Source organism: Dendrobates tinctorius, unplaced genomic scaffold (assembly GCF_039654945.1).
Source record: "Dendrobates tinctorius isolate UK_male_01 unplaced genomic scaffold, ASM3965494v1 ptg000172l, whole genome shotgun sequence".
NCBI lineage: Eukaryota > Metazoa > Chordata > Amphibia > Anura > Dendrobatidae > Dendrobates > Dendrobates tinctorius.
Genome location: NW_027361839.1, coordinates 4,685,115 through 4,702,290, shown reverse-complemented (window position 1 = coordinate 4,702,290; position 17,176 = coordinate 4,685,115). Strand labels below are relative to the sequence as shown.

At 47.5% G+C, this 17,176-nt stretch overlaps 2 protein-coding genes across 13 annotated transcripts in view; one reads left to right on the top strand and one right to left on the bottom strand.

Moving 5' to 3' along the window:
• The window catches only part of LOC141053902 (vang-like protein 1), a 115,773-nt gene extending 111,299 nt beyond the window's left edge, over positions 1–4,474 (top strand). For all 12 annotated transcript variants that reach the window (XM_073551059.1, XM_073551060.1, XM_073551069.1 and 9 more), the window contains one exon: positions 3,994–4,474. In XM_073551059.1, coding sequence (XP_073407160.1) covers positions 3,994–4,269 — 276 coding nt within the window. In that variant the 3' untranslated portion in view covers positions 4,270–4,474. The remainder of the gene's footprint in view (positions 1–3,993) is intronic.
• Positions 4,475–5,846: 1,372 nt separating this feature from the next.
• Positions 5,847–17,176, bottom strand: part of CASQ2 (calsequestrin 2) — a 126,230-nt gene continuing 114,900 nt past the window's right edge. The window contains exon 11 of the mRNA XM_073551056.1: positions 5,847–6,111. Coding sequence (XP_073407157.1) covers positions 5,869–6,111 — 243 coding nt within the window. The 3' untranslated portion in view covers positions 5,847–5,868. The remainder of the gene's footprint in view (positions 6,112–17,176) is intronic.

The following is a 17,176-nucleotide window of genomic DNA, read 5'->3' as shown; positions in this document are numbered from 1 at the left end:
AAAAATCCCAGAACCACGCGGGGGGACCTAGTGAATGAACTGCAGAGAGCTGGGACCAATGTAACAAGGCCTACCATAAGTAACACACTACGCCACCATGGACTCAGATCCTGCAGTGCCAGACGTGTCCCACTGCTTAAGCCTGTACATGTCCGGGCCCGTCTGAAGTTTGCTAGAGAGCATTTGGATGATCCAGAGGAGTTTTGGGAGAATGTCCTATGGTCTGATGAAACCAAACTGGAACTGTTTGATAGAAACACAACTTGTCGTGTTTGGAGGAAAAAGAATACTGAGTTGCATCCATCAAACACCATACCTACTGAAAAGCATGGTGGTGGAAACATCATGCTTTGGGGCTGTTTCTCTGCAAAGGGGCCAGGACGACTGATCCGGGTACATGAAAGAATGAATGGGGCCATGTATCGTGAGATTTTGAGTGCAAACCTCCTTCCATCAGCAAGGGCATTGAAGATGAAACGTGGCTGGGTCTTTCAACATGATAATGATCCAAAGCACACCGCCAGGGCAATGAAGGAGTGGCTTCGTAAGAAGCATTTCAAGGTCCTGGAGTGGCCTAGCCAGTCTCCAGATCTCAACCCTATAGAAAACCTTTGGAGGGAGTTGAAAGTCCGTGTTGCCAAGCGAAAAGCCAAAAACATCACTGCTCTAGAGGAGATCTGCATGGAGGAATGGGCCAACATACCAACAACAGTGTGTGGCAACCTTGTGAAGACTTACAGAAAACGTTTGACCTCTGTCATTGCCAACAAAGGATATATCACAAAGTATTGAGATGAAATTTTGTTTCTGACCAAATACTTATTTTCCACCATAATATGCAAATAAAATGAAAAAAAAACAGACAATGTGATTTTCTGGATTTTTTTTCTCAGTTTGTCTCCCATAGTTGAGGTCTACCTATGATGTAAATTACAGACGCCTCTCATCTTTTTAAGTGGTGGAACTTGCACTATTGCTGACTGACTAAATACTTTTTTGCCCCACTGTATATATATATATATATATATATATATACAGCAGTGGCGGATTATAATGAGGTCAATCTGGGCGGTAGCCCAGTGGTGTGGGGGGGCCACCAGCCCAGGGTAAATTGCCCCATTATAATCCGCCACTGGCACCAGCGGTAACTGAGAGGACGCGCCGACCCGTCTGCTTCCTCCCCAGCAGCACATGACACATTCACAAGCAGAGAGAGGTACACACACATCATGCGACCAGCGCATCTGCCCTCTGCTCACCCCCTCGCCCTCGCTCCTCCCCCTCCCAGTGACGTCACCCGTTTCCTGTGCCCCGCAGATTGAGCCAACAGACAGCATGAGAGAGGTGGCTCTTGGTGTCACACCCCTGTGATGCCCCTGCTCCCTGTCCTGTGGCACCCCCTTCCCCTGTGATGCCCCTGCTCCCTGTCCTGTGGGACCCCCTGCCCCTGTGATGCCCCTGCTCCCTGTCCTGTGGCACCCCTTCCCCTGTGATGCCCCTGCTACCTGTCCTGTGGCACCTCCTTCCCCTGTGATGCCCCTGCTCCCTGTCCTGTGGCACCTCCTTCCCCTGTGATGCCCCTGCTCCCTGTCCTGTGGCACCCCCTTCCCCTGTGATGCCCCTGCTCCCTGTCCTGTGGCACCTCCTTCCCCTGTGATGCCCCTGCTCCCTGTCCTGTGGGACCCCCTTCCCCTGTGATGCCCCTACTTCCTGTCCTGTGGGACCCCCTTCCCCTGTGATGCCCCTGCTCCCTGTCCTGTGGCACCCCCTTTCCCTGTGATGCCCCTGCTCCCTGTCCTGTGGCACCCCCTTCCCCTGTGATGCCCCTACTTCCTGTCCTGTGGGACCCCCTTCCCCTGTGATGCCCCTGCTTCCTGTCCTGTGGCACCCCCTTCCCTTGTGATGCCCCTGCTTCCTGTCCTGTGGCACCCCCTTTCCCTGTGATGCCCCTGCTCCCTGTCCTGTGGCACCCCCTGCCCCTGTGATGCCCCTGCTCCCTGTCCTGTGGCACCCCCTTTCCCTGTGATGCCCCTGCTCCCTGTCCTGTGGGGCCCCCTGCCCCTGTGATGCCCCTGCTTCCTGTCCTGTGGGACCCCCTTCCCCTGTGATGCCCCTGCTTCCTGTCCTGTGGCACCCCCTTTCCTTGTGATGCCCCTGCTCCCTGTCCTGTGGCACCCCCTTCCCCTGTGATGCCCCTGCTTCCTGTCCTGTGGGACCCCCTTCCCCTGTGATGCCCCTGTTTCCTGTCCTGTGGCACCCCCTTTCCTTGTGATGCCCCTGCTCCCTGTCCTGTGGCACCCCCTTTCCCTGTGATGCCCCTGCTCCCTGTCCTGTGGCACCCCCTGCCCCTGTGATGCTCCTGCTCCCTGTCCTGTGGGGCCCCCTGCCCCTGTGATGCCCCTGCTCCCTGTCCTGTGGGACCCCCTTTCCCTGTGATGCCCTTGCTTCCTGTCCTGTGGCACCCCCTTTCCCTGTGATGCCCCTGCTCCCTGTCCTGTGTCACCCCCTTTCCCTGTGATGCCCCTGCTTCCTGTCCTGTGGCACCCCCTTTCCCTGTGATGCCCCTGCTCCCTGTCCTGTGGCACCCCCTTTCCCTGTGATGCCCCTGCTTCCTGTCCTGTGGCACCCCCTTTCCCTGTGATGCCCCTGCTCTCTGTCCTGTGGCACCCCCTTTCCCTGTGATGCCCCTGCTCCCTGTCCTGTGGCACCCCCTTTCCCTGTGATGCCCCTGCTTCCTGTCCTGTGGCACCCCCTTTCCCTGTGATGCCCCTGCTTCCTGTCCTGTGGGACCCCCTTCCCCTGTGATGCCCCTGCTTCCTGTCCTGTGGCACGCCCTGCCCCTGTGATGCCCCTGCTTCCTGTCCTGTGGGACCCCCTTCCCCTGTGATGCCCCTGCTCCCTGTCCTGTGGGGCCACATGCCCCTGTGATGCCCCTGCTCCCTGTCCTGTGGCACCCCCTGCCCCTGTGATGCTCCTGCTTCCTGTCCTGTGGCACCCCCTTTCCCTGTGATGCCCCTGCTTCCTGTCCTGTGGAACCCCCTTCCCCTGTGATGCTCCTGCTTCCTGTCCTGTGGCACGCCCTGCCCCTGTGATGCCCCTGCTTCCTGTCCTGTGGGACCCCCTTCCCCTGTGATGCCCCTGCTCCCTGTCCTGTGGGGCCACATGCCCCTGTGATGCCCCTGCTCCCTGTCCTGTGGCACCCCCTGCCCCTGTGATGCCCCTGCTCCCTGTCCTGTGGGGCCCCCTGCCCCTGTGATGCCCCTGCTCCCTGTCCTGTGGGGCCACATGCGCCTGTCATGTATGTTACCAGGCACTGATCTCCCGGGAGCACAATGGTCTCTAGTTCTGGAGGAGATCCCCCAGATCTATAGATCCATGCACATCGCTCATCCCCAGTACAAGTCTGTGATGGCTTCTGGGGTGATGGGTTGATGGGCCAGCTGTATTCTCCATGTGGCTAGCAGATCTCGTCTATGGCCACTGATTGTGACACTGCTCACAGAGTTCCAGGCTTCAGTCATTGATTTGTCTGCTGGGGGAGTGAGATGCCTCTTTGGTGTGGGGATTCCCTCTCCCATTGTCTTCTCCCTGCGATATTAATGACCTGGTGATGCAGCAGCCGCCTGGCAGAAGCGCGGCATTTTTCGGATTAGATGTCCATTTCTTCTGTGGCTATTGTTTGCCCGCGGCTTGTCCTCATTATGTAAGCCATCTCTGGGCACTGACCTCCATGACCCCGTCGCATGACCCTATCACATGACCCCGTCACATGATCGGGGGGCCCACAGAGTCTGAACAGCCCAGGGCCCTGGCTACCCTTAATCCACCCCTGATATACAGTGAGACTGTACTATGCCAGACGTTGGATCATTTCACCCCACACCCATCCATGACTTTTGCTGATGTCTGCACTGGTGCGATATGTTGTAGAGTGTGGTCGTTAGTAACATTCTCCTTCCTGGTGACCTGATATCTCTGATTTTTATCTTATAGGCCTTTCTGGAGCAGTATTTGAGCCCAGGGCCCCAATGCCAGTACTCCGGAGCCAAGCCAGCTGAGTGGACAATAGTGAGCGAAGAGTCAGTCACACGAAGCCTGAAGTCGCAGTTGACGTTCTGCTTGCGCAGCGCCACCGTCCGGCTTGTGGTCAGTGTCAGTGAGATTCCCAGCTTGACGCTCAATGAGAACTTCATCCCAGCAAACTCCCATCGCTTCTTAGTGCAATTGTATCCCCCAGCGCTGGATACCACCACCATATCTCCCGCGTGACATGCACATACATTTATATGCTGTGGCTGCTATCATATGTATATATCACCGTATCGCCCTTTATTACATACCGCCTGTTGTACTGTATGCCACATGCCTCGGCCCTCCATCAGATGTTATAATCAGTCCTGTCTTATTATCAAGGAGGTCTTGTGACATCAGCACATTTCTCAGTATTAATAATATTAAAGGTCATTTTTGGAAACATTGGAGCAGATGTTGCTGTCTGTCCATCCATAGGCTCAGCCCCACAATCGGCCAAAGTAAGGAGCCTTATGCAAGGAGTCAGACTCTCAGATTTCTTTGTAGCCATGTTCACACTTCCTAAGAGATAAGAAATCCAGAAAGACCTGGGGGAGGAAGTGGACCAGAACCAGAATCAATGTTACACAGACAAAAAATTACAAAATCCGGAATCAATACTGGGACACGGGACAGAACCCAGCACTAATGGTGACCAAGGAATCAGATCCAGAGCTCATAAGAGCCAGAAACAGCTAAGAAGACCAAAGGCAATATGACTGGAGATGACAATCAAAGTGATGGCGCACAAACACCGGCGCAGGGAACTCTTTGGATCCCACTGCAGAGTGACACCACATGATCCCAAAGCTGCATACAAACGACCAAAGAAAGACAACATAACTGGACAGGTGAAACAAAGGAGTTCTGGTTCCATTTGCCAAGAAGAATCCCAGGACCCACAGATAAATGGCGGAGACTGAGAGCACGAATGTCACAGCAACTGTTAAAGAAGCAACTGGGTTTGGTTCTAGATAAGTGACCAGTCAAAGACTTTGGTGATGTTTCTCTATAAATCTTGAGTAGAATCTGGGACCATAAAGTGTGTCCAGAAGCAAAGAGTTTGTCATAGCAGGACAATAGGAAATCAGAGCTTTATGTTTTGAGCAGAAGTGTAATGGGATCTGAGGTTGTTAATCCCTCCAGAGATTACCATTGGAAATGCCTCTGGCGCTCTGTTACCTGGAATAAGAATGAATCAGATCAGATTGAAATTAGTGATATCAGCACTTGTTTTAGCACTTTATGGGCATTGCACAGGTGGGACAGGACATCATTGTACGGAGTCATACTTAGTAGTGCACAGCCCGATCATGGGTCTCATCTTTATTCTCTACCACAGATCATCTCAAGAACTTCCTCCTGCTGAATGGTGTCTTGATAAAGAGGTCCCATAAAGAAGCTTGTAGACCACCAGACACTAAGGCAAGGAGGATACCAAATCTCAGGCACCTGCTGATTGCAGCTATGAATGTGTCAGGTCTTCCCCTCACACTCATTACAGATGACTGCACATAGGTTCATGGAGATGTCTTCCCTCTTTATTGAGTATTTGAACTATTTCATTTATAAGCATTATAATGTCACCTCTATAGCAGGAGATGAACCGATGAAATGTGGCTCCTTGTACCAGACTATATTGTAGTCCTGATCATTTAACTATTCTGGAGCCATCCAAGTTTTACCAATATAAATACGAAGTGTCCTGTGTGAGTCTAACATCACTTAACACATGAGCTCCCACATGACATATCATAAGGCTACAAGGACTGGTACGCTCCCAAAAAGCATTCAGTTTTATTCATCATCATTATCGTCATCGTTATCGTCATCATCATCATCGTTATCGTCATCGTTATCGTCATCATCATCATCAAAGTCATAATTGTCATCATCATCGTCATCATCATTGTCGTCATCGTCGTGATCATCATCTTCAGTGTTGACCTTCCCTGATAATACATCTTCTATCCACTGTTCCAGCTCAGATGGTGATGGCAAATCCTCAGCATCTTCAATATCCATCCAGACACTGTCCGCCTGTGAAAATAGAAAAGAGAATATTTTTTAAATCATGAGAATAAATCCAAAACCAGAGGTGAGAAACACAGAGTGGAACCACGGGTAAAAATCAATGGGGAGAAAAACACGGTGACAATGGAAAGTGAGAATAACATGGTATATGCAAGAGGTAAACCACAGGCGAGAAACACAGGAGAGAATCACAGGATAGAACCACAGGGGGAAACACGGGAGAAACACTACAGAGAACCCCAGGAGGGAACTACAGGAGAGAACCACAGGGGAAAACATGGGAGAAACACTGGAGAGAACCACAGGTGGAAACACAGGGGAGAACCACAGGGGGAAACTCGGGAGAAACACAGGAGAGAACCACAGGGGGAAACACGAGAGAAACACTACAGAGAACCCCAGGAGGGAACCACAGGAGAGGACCACAGGGAGAAACACGGGAGAAACACTACAGAGAACCCCAGGAGGGAACCACAGGAGAGAACCACAGGAGAGAACCACAGGGGGAAACACGAGAGAAACACTACAGAGAACCCCAGGAGGGAACCACAGGAGAGAACCACAGGGGAAAACATGGGAGAAACACTGGAGAGAACCACAGGTGGAAACACAGGGGAGAACCACAGGGGGAAACTCGGGAGAAACACATGAGAGAACCACAGGGGGAAACTCGGGAGAAACACAGGGGAGAACTACTACAGAGAATCCCAGGTGGAAACACAGGAGAGAATCACTATAAAGAACCACAGGTGGAAACACGGGAGAACCACAGGGAGAAACACGGAAGAAACACATGAGAGAACCACAGGGGGAAACATGGGAGAACCATTGGAGAGAACCACATGTGGAAACACAGGGTAGAACCACAGGGAGAAACACGGAATAAACACAGGAGAGAACCACAGGGGGAAACATGGAAGAAACACAGATGAGAACAACAGGTGGAAACACAGGAGAGAACAACAGGGGGAAACACGGGAGAACCACTGGACAGAACCACAGGTGAAAACACAGGGAGAACCACAGGTGAAAACAAGGAAGAACCACAGGGGAGAATCACATGTGAGAAACACAGGAGATAATCAGAGGAGAGTACCACAGGGGGAAGCACAGGAGAAACACATGGGCGAATCTGTCATGCACAGTTTGGGAAGACTAAGTGCAACACAAGGGGAAGAGGGGAAGGAAGCCCAAACGCTAGGGAAAGTGGAGCTCCCTAGGCAGATCTAATCGCACTCTGCCTCCCCTATCATCCCTATATTGATTCCACATCAATTACCAAGCAGGAACCTAAGCCCTGTATATTCCTAGAGCTATGCCCTGAATAGGGAAGGGGGGATGAGCACTGGTCAGTCCCCATTGTACACTAAAGAGAAGGGAGACAAACAAGGGGGAAGTAACTTGGCTTGAGCAGACACAGAGAGGTAACACTAAACGTCCTCCAACAGCTCCAGAGAGGAAGTAAGCTGACTGCCATAGCTCCAAGCCTTCACAAGGGAAAATGTGAATATCACCAGCGACTCTCTGAAGCAGACTGAGAGTCTATAAACACCCAGGTCCAGGTGTATCAACTAGAGCTGGAGGGAGGTTGCCACTGGGTCCTAAAGTCAGAAGAATTAAGAAGGCATCTGCAATGCCGAATGCAAAGACCTTCTGCAACCAGATGCAGAGTGACCACCTGTAGCATCTGACATATCCATGACAGAATCACAGGGGAGTATCACAGAAGAGAACCACAGGGGGAAACACAGGAGAGAAAAACATGGGGAAACACAGGAGAAACACAGGAGAGAGCAACAGGGGAAAACACAAGGGAGAAATACAGGAGAGAACCACTAGAGAGATCTACAGGTTGAAAAATGGTAGAAAAACACGGAGAAACACAGGTGAGAACAACAGGGGAAAACACAGAGGAGAAACACAGGAGAGAACCACAAGGGAGAAAAATACAGTGAAAAATCAAAGGTGACAATTGGAAATGAGAAAAACAGGGGTAGAATGACAAGAGGGAAACCACAGGGGAGAAACAGGAGAAAACCGGAGGAGGAATCAAATAGGAGAACCACAGGCGAGAAACACAGGGGAGAAACACATGGGAGAATCACAGGAGAGAAACACAGGGAGAAACACAGGAGAGAATGACAAGAGAGAACCACAGGGAGAAACACAGGAGAGAATGACAAGAGAGAACCACAGGGAGAAACACAGGAGAGAATGACAAGATAGAACCACAGGGAGAACCACAGGAGAGAAACACAGGAGAGAAACACAAGAGAGAAGAAAAGGGGGAAACACGAGAGAAACACAGAGGGGAAACAGAACAGGAGAGAAACACAGTAGAGAACCACAGGGAGAACCACAGGAGAGAAACACAGGGAGAAACACAGGGAGAAACACGAGAGAATGACAAGAGAGAACTACAGGAGAGAAACACAGAGGGGAAATACAAGAGAGACCCACAGGGAGAAACACAAGAGAGACCCACAGGGAGAAACACAGGAGAGAAGAAAAGGGGGAAACACAGGAGAAAAACAGGAGAGATACACAGGGGGAATCATGTGAGAAACATAGGAGAGATCCACAAGAGAGAACCACAGTTAGAAACACAGGGGAGAGCCACAAGAGAGAACCACAGGGTGAAACACCGGAGAGAAACACAGGGGAGAACCACAGGAGAGAAGAAAAGGGAGAAACACAGGAGAGAACCATAGGTGAAAATCACAATGGGAGAACCACAGGGGACAATCAGAGGTGACAACTACAAAGGAGAACAGCAGGTGAGAATCACAGGAGAGGATCTTAGCTTAGAACCACGGTGGAAACACGGAAGAAACACAGGAGAGAATCACAATAGAGAACCAAAGGACGAAACCACAGGAGGAACTACAGGGGAGAAGAATGGGAGAAACAGGAGAGAACCTCAAGGGAGAACCATAGGTGAAAATCACAAGAGGAGAACCACAGGGGACAATCACAGGAGAGAATCACATATAAGAACCACATGGGAGAACCACAGGAGAGAATCACAAGGTGAGAACTATTTCTGTAACATCTCCGCCTGGATCTGCTCCTGAAATTTTTGCTTCTTTCACCAGGTGCTGACATATTTATGCTGGATTAATTATCTCTATGATTAGGCCAACGGGACAGCACCACATCCTACTGAAATGTATTATTTATTAATTATGCTTTGCTTATATAGCGCTATCTTATTCCAGAGCACTTTACAAACATTATCATCACTGTCCTCAACGGAGCTCACAATCTACATTCCCTATCAGTCTTTGGAGTGTGGGAGGAAACCGAAGAACCTGGAGTAAACCCATGCAAACATGGGGAGAATATGCAAACTATCAGGTTACTCCTAGTTAGCAAGGCTGAAAAAAAGACATCTGTCCAACAGTTAGCCTATATTCTGTCAGAATAAATCCCCAGATCTCCGTCCTTCTAAAGAACCTAATCACTGTCAGATACAATATTGTTACTCTCCAGGAAGACATCCAGGCCTCTCTTGAACCTCTCGACTGAGTTCGCCATCACCACCTCCTCAGGCAGGGAATTCCAGATTCTCACTGCCCTAACAGTAAAGAATCCTCTTCTATGTTGGTGGAAATACCTTCTCTCCTCCAGACGCAGAGAATGCCCCCTTGTGACCATCACCTTCCTTGGTATAAACAGATCCTCGGAGAGATATTTGTATTGTCCCCTTATATACTTATACGTGGTAATTAGATCGCCCCTCAGTTGTCTTTTTTCTAGACTAAATAAACCTAATTTTTCTAATCTCTCAGGGTATTGTAGTTCCCCCATCCCCTTTATTAATTTTGTTGCCCTCCTTTGTACTCGCTCTAGTTCCATTATAACCTTCCTGAGCATCGGTGCCCAAAACTGTACACAGTACTCCATGTGCGGTCTAACCAGAGATTTGTACAGAGGCAGTATAATGCTCTCATTATGTGTATCCAGACCTCTTTTAATGCACCCCATGATTTTGTTTGCTTTGGCAGCCGCTGCCTGGCACTGGCTGCTCCAGGTAAGTTTATCATTAACTAGGATCCCCAAGTCCTTCTCCATGTCAGATTTACCCAGTGGTTTTCCGTTCAGTGTGTAATGGTGATCTTGATTCCTTCTTCCCATGTGTATAACCTTACATTTATCATTGATAAACCCCATCTGCCACCTTTCAGCCCAAGTTTCCAACTTATCCAGATCCATCTGTAGCACAATGGTATAGTTGCAAGAGGTAAACCACTGGTGAGAAACACAGGAGAGAATCACAGGATAGAACCACAGGGGGAAACATGGGAGAAACACAGGAGAGAAACACTACAGAGAACCCCAGGAGGGAGCTACAGGAGGGAACCACAGGAGAGAACCACAGAGGGAAACATGGGAGAAACATTGGAGAGAACAACAGGTGGAAACACAGGGGAGAACCACTACAGAGAACCCCCAGGTGGAAACACAGGAGAGAACCACTATAGAGAACCACAGGTGGAAACACAGGAGAGAACCACTGGAGAGAACCACAGGGGGAAGCACGGGAGAAACACAGGAGAGAACAACAAGTGGAAACACAGGAGAGAAGCACTGGAGAGAACCACAGGGGGAAACATGGGAGAAACACAGGAGAGAACAACAGGTGGAAACAGATCCTCAGAGAGATATTTGTATTGTCCCCTTATATACGTGGTTATTAGTTCGCCCCTCCGTCGTCTTTTTTCTAGACTAAATAATCCTAATTTTGCTAATCTCTCAGGGTATTGTAGTTCCCCCATCCCCTTTATTAATTTTGTCATCCTCCTTTGTACTCGCTCTAGTTCCATTATATCCTTCCTGAGCACAAAACTGTACCCAGTACTCCATGTGCAGTCTAACCAGGGATTTGTACAGAGGCAGTATAATGCTCTCATCATGTGTATCCAGACCTCTTTTAATGCACCCCATGATTTTGTTTGCCTTGGCAGCCAGTGCCTGGCACTGGCTGCTCCAGGTAAGTTTATCATTAACTAGGATCCCCCAAGTCCTTCTCCATGTTAGATTTACCCAGTGGTTTCCCGTTCAGTGTGTAATGGTGATATTGATTCCTTCTTCCCATGTGTAACCTTACATTTATCATTGATAAACCTGATCTGCCGCCTTTCAGCCCAAGTTTCCAACTTATCCAGATCCATCTGTAGCAGAATGGTATAGTTGCAAGAGGTAAACCACTGGTGAGAAACACAGGAGAGAATCACAGGATAGAACCACAGGGGGAAACATGGGAGAAACACAGGAGAGAAACACTACAGAGAACCCCAGGAGAGAACCACAGGGGGAAACATGGGAGAAACTCTGGAGAGGACCACAGGTGGAAACACAGGGGAGAACCACAGGGGGGAAACTCGGGAGAAGCACAGTGGAGAACCATCTGTAGCAGAATACTATCTTCTCTTGCATTGACGGCTTTACATAGTTTTGTATCATCTGCAAATATCGATATTTTACTGTGTAAGCCTTCTACCAGATCGGTAATAAATATGTTGAAGAGAAGAGGTCCCAACACCGACCCCTGCGGTCCTCACTGGTCACAGCGACCCAGTTAGAGTATATACCATTTATAACCCCCCTCTGCTTTCTATCACTCAGCCAGTTACTTACCCATTACACACATTTTCCCCCAGACCCAGCATCCTCATTCTGTGTACCAACCTCTTGTGTGGCACGGTATCAAACTCTTTAGGAAAATCAAGATATGCCACGTCCAATGACTCACCTTGGTCCAGTCTATAGCTTACCTCTTCATAAAAGCTGATTAGATTGGTGTGACAGGAGCGATTCCTCATAAACCCGTGCTGATATGGCGTTACACAGTTATTCTCAGTGAGATCATCCAGAATAACATCCCTCAGAAACCCTTCACATATTTCACCAACAACAGAGGTTAGATTTACTGGCCTATAATTTCCAGGGTCACTTCTAGAGCCCTTTTAGAATATTGGTACCACATTTGCTATGCGCCAATCCTGTGGAACAGACCCCGTCGCTATAGAGTCTCTAAATATAAGAAATAATGGTTTGTCTATTCCATTACTTAGTTCTCTTAGTACTCGTGGGTGTATGCCATCCGGACCCGGAGATTTCTCTATTGTAATCTTATTTAGCCGGTTTCGCCCCTATTCTTGGGTTAGATTGGTGACCCTTAATATCGGGTTTTCTTTGTCTCTCGGCATTTTATTTTCCACCGTGAATACCGTGGAGAAGAAGGTGTGTAATATATTCGCTTTTTCCTCGTCATCTACAACCATTCTTTCCTCACAATTCTTTAAGGCTCCTACACTGTCAGTTATGATTCTGTTACTATTGATATAGGTGAAGAACAGCTTGGGATTAGTGTTACTCTCCTTTGTGCTTCTCTGTTTCCTTTTTGGCAGCTTTAATTAGTTTTTTAGATAAAGTATTTTTCTCCCTGTAGTTCTTAGATCCTCAGCGGGGCCGTCCTGCTTTAGTAGTGTAAATGCTTTCTTGTTACTGGTAATCGCCCCTCTTACTTCTTTGTTTAGCCACATTGGGTTTTTCCTATTTCTTGTCCTTTTATTCCCACAAGGTATAAACCGCTTACAGCGCCTATTAACCCCTTCACCCCCAAGGGTGGTTTGCACGTTCATGACCGGGCCAATTTTTACAATTCTGACCACTGTACCTTTATGAGGTGATAACTCTGGAGCTTCCATAGATCCCGGTGATTCTGACATTGTTTTCTCGGGACATATTGTACTTCATGTTAGTGGTAAAATTTCATTCAAATAACTTGCGTTTATTTGTGAGAAAAACTGAAATTAAATCACAGAGATATGGCACCCAAAAAACTTGATAACTAACATTTCCCACATGTTTACTTTACATCAGCACAATTTTGGAACCAACATTTTTTTTTGTTAGGAAGTTATAAGGGTTAAAAGTTGACCAGCGATTTCTCATTTTTACAACATCATTTTATTTTTAGGACCACATCACATTTGAAGCCACTTTGAGGGGTCTATATGATAGAAAATACCCAAAAGTGACACCATTCTAAAAACTGCACCCCTTAAGGTGCTCAAAACCACATTCAAGAAGTTTATTAACTCTTTAGGTGCGTCACAGGAATTTTTTTGAATATTTAAAAAAAATGAACATCTAACTTTTTTTCACAAAAAAAGTACTTCAGGTTCAATTTTTTTTATTTTACCAAGGGTAACAGGAGAAATTGGACTGCAAAAGTTATTGTGCAATTTGTCCTGAGTACGCTGATACCTGATATGTGGGGGGGAATGACTGTTTCGGCGCATGGCAGAGCTCAGAATGGAGGGAGCGCCGTTTGACTTTTTCAATGCAAAATTGTCTGGAATTCAGATCGGATGCCATGTCATGTTTGGAGAGTCCCTGATGTACCTAAACAGTGGAAACCCCCACAAGTGACCCCATTTTGGAAACTAGACCCCCCAAGGAACTTATCTAGATATGTGGTGAGAACTTTGAACCCACAAGGGCTTTACAGAAGTTTATAACGTACAGCGGTACAATTAAAAAATCATATTTTTTCCACAAAAATGATCTTTTCACCCCAATTTTTATTTTCCCAAGGGTAAAAGGACCCTAAAAGTTATTGTGCAATTTGTCCTGAGTGCGCTGATACCCCATATGTGGGTGTAAATGACTATTTGGGCGCATGGCAGAACTCAGAAGGGAAGCAGCGCCATTTGACGTTTTTGGCTGGAATTGAGATCGGACATCATGTCGCGATTGGAAAACCCCTGATGTACCAAAACAGTGGAAACCCCCCACAAATGACACCATTTTGGAAACTAGACCCCCTAAGGAACTTATCTAGATGTGTGGTGAGAACTTTGAACCCCCAAGGGCTTCACAGAAGATTATAACATAAAGCCGTACAATTAAAAAATCTTATTTTTTCCACAAAAATGATCGTTTCATCCTCAATTCTTATTTTTCCAAGGGTAACAGGACCCTAAAGGTTATTGTGCAATTTGTCCTGAGTACGCTGATACCCCACATGTGGGGGTAAACCACTATTTGGGCGCATGGCAGAGCTCGGAAGGGAAGCAGCGCCATTTGACGTTTTTGGCTGGAATTGAGATCGGACACCATGTCGCGATTAGAAAACCCCTGATGTACCAAAACAGTGGAAACCCCCCACAAATGACACGATTTTGGAAACTAGACCCCCTAAGGAACTTATCTAGATGTGTGGTGAGAACTTTGAACCCCCAAGGGCATCACAGAAGTTTATAACATAAAGCCGTACAATTAAAAAATCATTTTTTCCACAAAAATGATCTTTTCACCCTCAATTCTTATTTTTCCAAGGGTAACAGGACCCTAAAAGTTATTGTGCAATTTGTCCTGAGTATGCTGATACCCCACATATGGGGGTAAACCACTATTTGGGCGCATGGCAGAGCTCGGAAGGGAAGCAGCGCCATTTGACGTTTTTGGCTGGAATTGAAATCGGACACCATGTCGCGATTGGAAAACCCCTGATGTACCTAAACAGTGGAAACCCCCCACAAATGACACCATTTTGTAAACTAGACCCCCCCAAGGAACTTATCTAGATGTGTGGTGAGCACTTTGAACCCCCCAGTGCTTCACAGAAGTTTATAACGCCCGGGCGTGAAAATAAAAAATTCGTATTTTTTCCACAAACATGATCTTTTAGTCACCATTTTTTTATTTTCCCAAGGGTACCAGGAGAAATTGGACCCCAAAAGTTGTTGTCCAATTTGTCCTGAGTACGCTGACGCCCCATATGTGGGAGAAAACTACTGTATGGGCACACGTCAGGGCTCGGAAGGGAAGTAGTGACGTTTTGGAATGCAGACTTTGATGGACTGGTCTGCGGGTGTCATGTTGCCTTTGGAGAGCCCCTAATGTACCTAAACAGTGGAAACCCCCCACAAATGACCCCATTTTGGAAACGAGACCCCCTAAGGAACTTATCTAGATGTGATGTGAGCACTTTGAACCCCCAAGGGCTTCACAGAAGTTTATAATGCCCGGGCATGAAAATAAAAAAATCGTATTTTTTCCACAAACATGATCAATTAGTCCCCAATTTTTTCATTTTCCCAAGGGTAACAGGGGAAATTGGACCCCAAAAGTTGTTGTCCAATTTGTCATGAGTACGCTGACGCCCCATATGTGGGAGAAAACTACTGTATGGACACACGTCGGGGCTCGGAAGGGAAGTAGTGACGTTTTGGAATGCAGACTTTGATGGATTGGTCTGCGGGTGTCATGTGCGTTTGGAGAGCCCCTGATGTACCTAAACTATTGAAACTCCCCACAAGTGACCCCATTTTGGACACTAGACCACCCACAGAATTTATCTAGATGTGTGGTGAGCACTTTGAACCCCCAAGTGCTTCACAGAAGTTTATAACGCTCGGACGTGAAAATAAAAAAATCATTTTTTTCCACAAAAATTATATTTTTGCCCCCAATTTTTTATTTTCCTAAGGGTAACAGGAGAAATTGGACCCCAAAAATTGTTTTGCAATTTGGCCTGAGTAGGCTGATACCCTACATGTGGGGGTAAAACACTGTTTGGGCGCATGGCAGAGCTTGGAAGGGAAGGACCACCATTTGACTTTTTCAACTCAGAATTGGCTGGAATTGAGATCAGACGCCATGTTGCATTTCGAGAGCACCTGATGTGCCCAAACAGTGGAAACCCCAAATTCTAACTCCAATCCGAACCCCAACACACCCCTAACCCTAATCTCAGCCCTAACCCTAACCCTAGCCCTAACCCTAGCCCTAACCCTAACCCTAACCCTAGCCCTAGCCCTAGCCCTAACCCTAATGGGAAAATGGAAATGAATACATTTTTTTTATTTTATTATTTTCCCTAACTAAGGGGGTGATAACGGGGGGTTTGATTTACTATTTATGGCGGTTTTTATGTTTGGCGGCTGTTGCACGCTAAAAGACGTTTTTTATTGTAAAAATAGTTTTTGCATCACCACATATTGAGAGCTATAATTTTTCCGTATTTTGACACACCGAGTCATGTGAGGTCTTATTTTTTGCGGGACGAGTTGACGTTTTTATTGGTACCATTTTCGGGCACGTGACATTTTTTGATCACTTTTTATTCCGATTTTTGGGACGCAGAATGAACAAAAACCAGCGTTTCATGAATTTTTTTGGGGGGTGCGTTTACACCGTTCCGCGTGCGGTAAAATTGATAAAGCGGTTTTATTCTTCGGGTCAGTACGGTTACAGCGATACCTATTTAGGTCGTTTTTTTATGTTTTGTCGGTTTTTTGCAATGAAAACTATTTTATATAAAAAATAATTATTTTTGCATCGCTTTATTCTGCGAGCTATAACTTTTTTATTTTTTCGCTGATGATGCTGTGTGGCAGCTTGTTTTTTGCGGGACAAGATGACGTTTTCAGCGGTACCATGGATATTTATATGCGTCTTTTTGATCGCACGTTATTGCACTTTTTGTTTGGCGGTATGATAATAAATCATTATTTTTTGCTTCGTTTTTTATTTTTATTTTTAAAGGGGTTCGCTAAAGGGGTTAACTAATGGGACAGTTTTATAGGGCGGGTCGCTACGGACGCGGCGATACCTAATATGTGTACTTTTATTGTTTGTTTTTTTTTTATTTTCAAAAAATGGATTTATTTGGGGGAATCAGCAATCTGTCACAGGCAGTGCAGAAGGCTTCCTCATGCCTGCGCTTTGCAGGCACTGAGGAAGCCAGCTTCCTGCAGGCCCCCGAAGGCCCCCATCGCCATCTTGGATTCGGGAGCCTGCAGGAAAGGAGCCCCCCGCAGCAGCGCTGCACATTGCGCTGCTGTGGGGGGCACAGGGAAGCACGGAGGGAGCCCCCTCCCTGCCGATGCTTCCCTTTAACTCCCGGTACACCGTGATCATGTTTGATCGCGGTGTGCAAGGGGTTAACGTGTCGGGGGCGGTCCGTGACCGCCCCTGACACATTGTGCCGGGTGTCAGCTGTGATAATCAGCGGCGCGCACCACGTGGGCACCACTGATCGCGGTAGACGTACTGT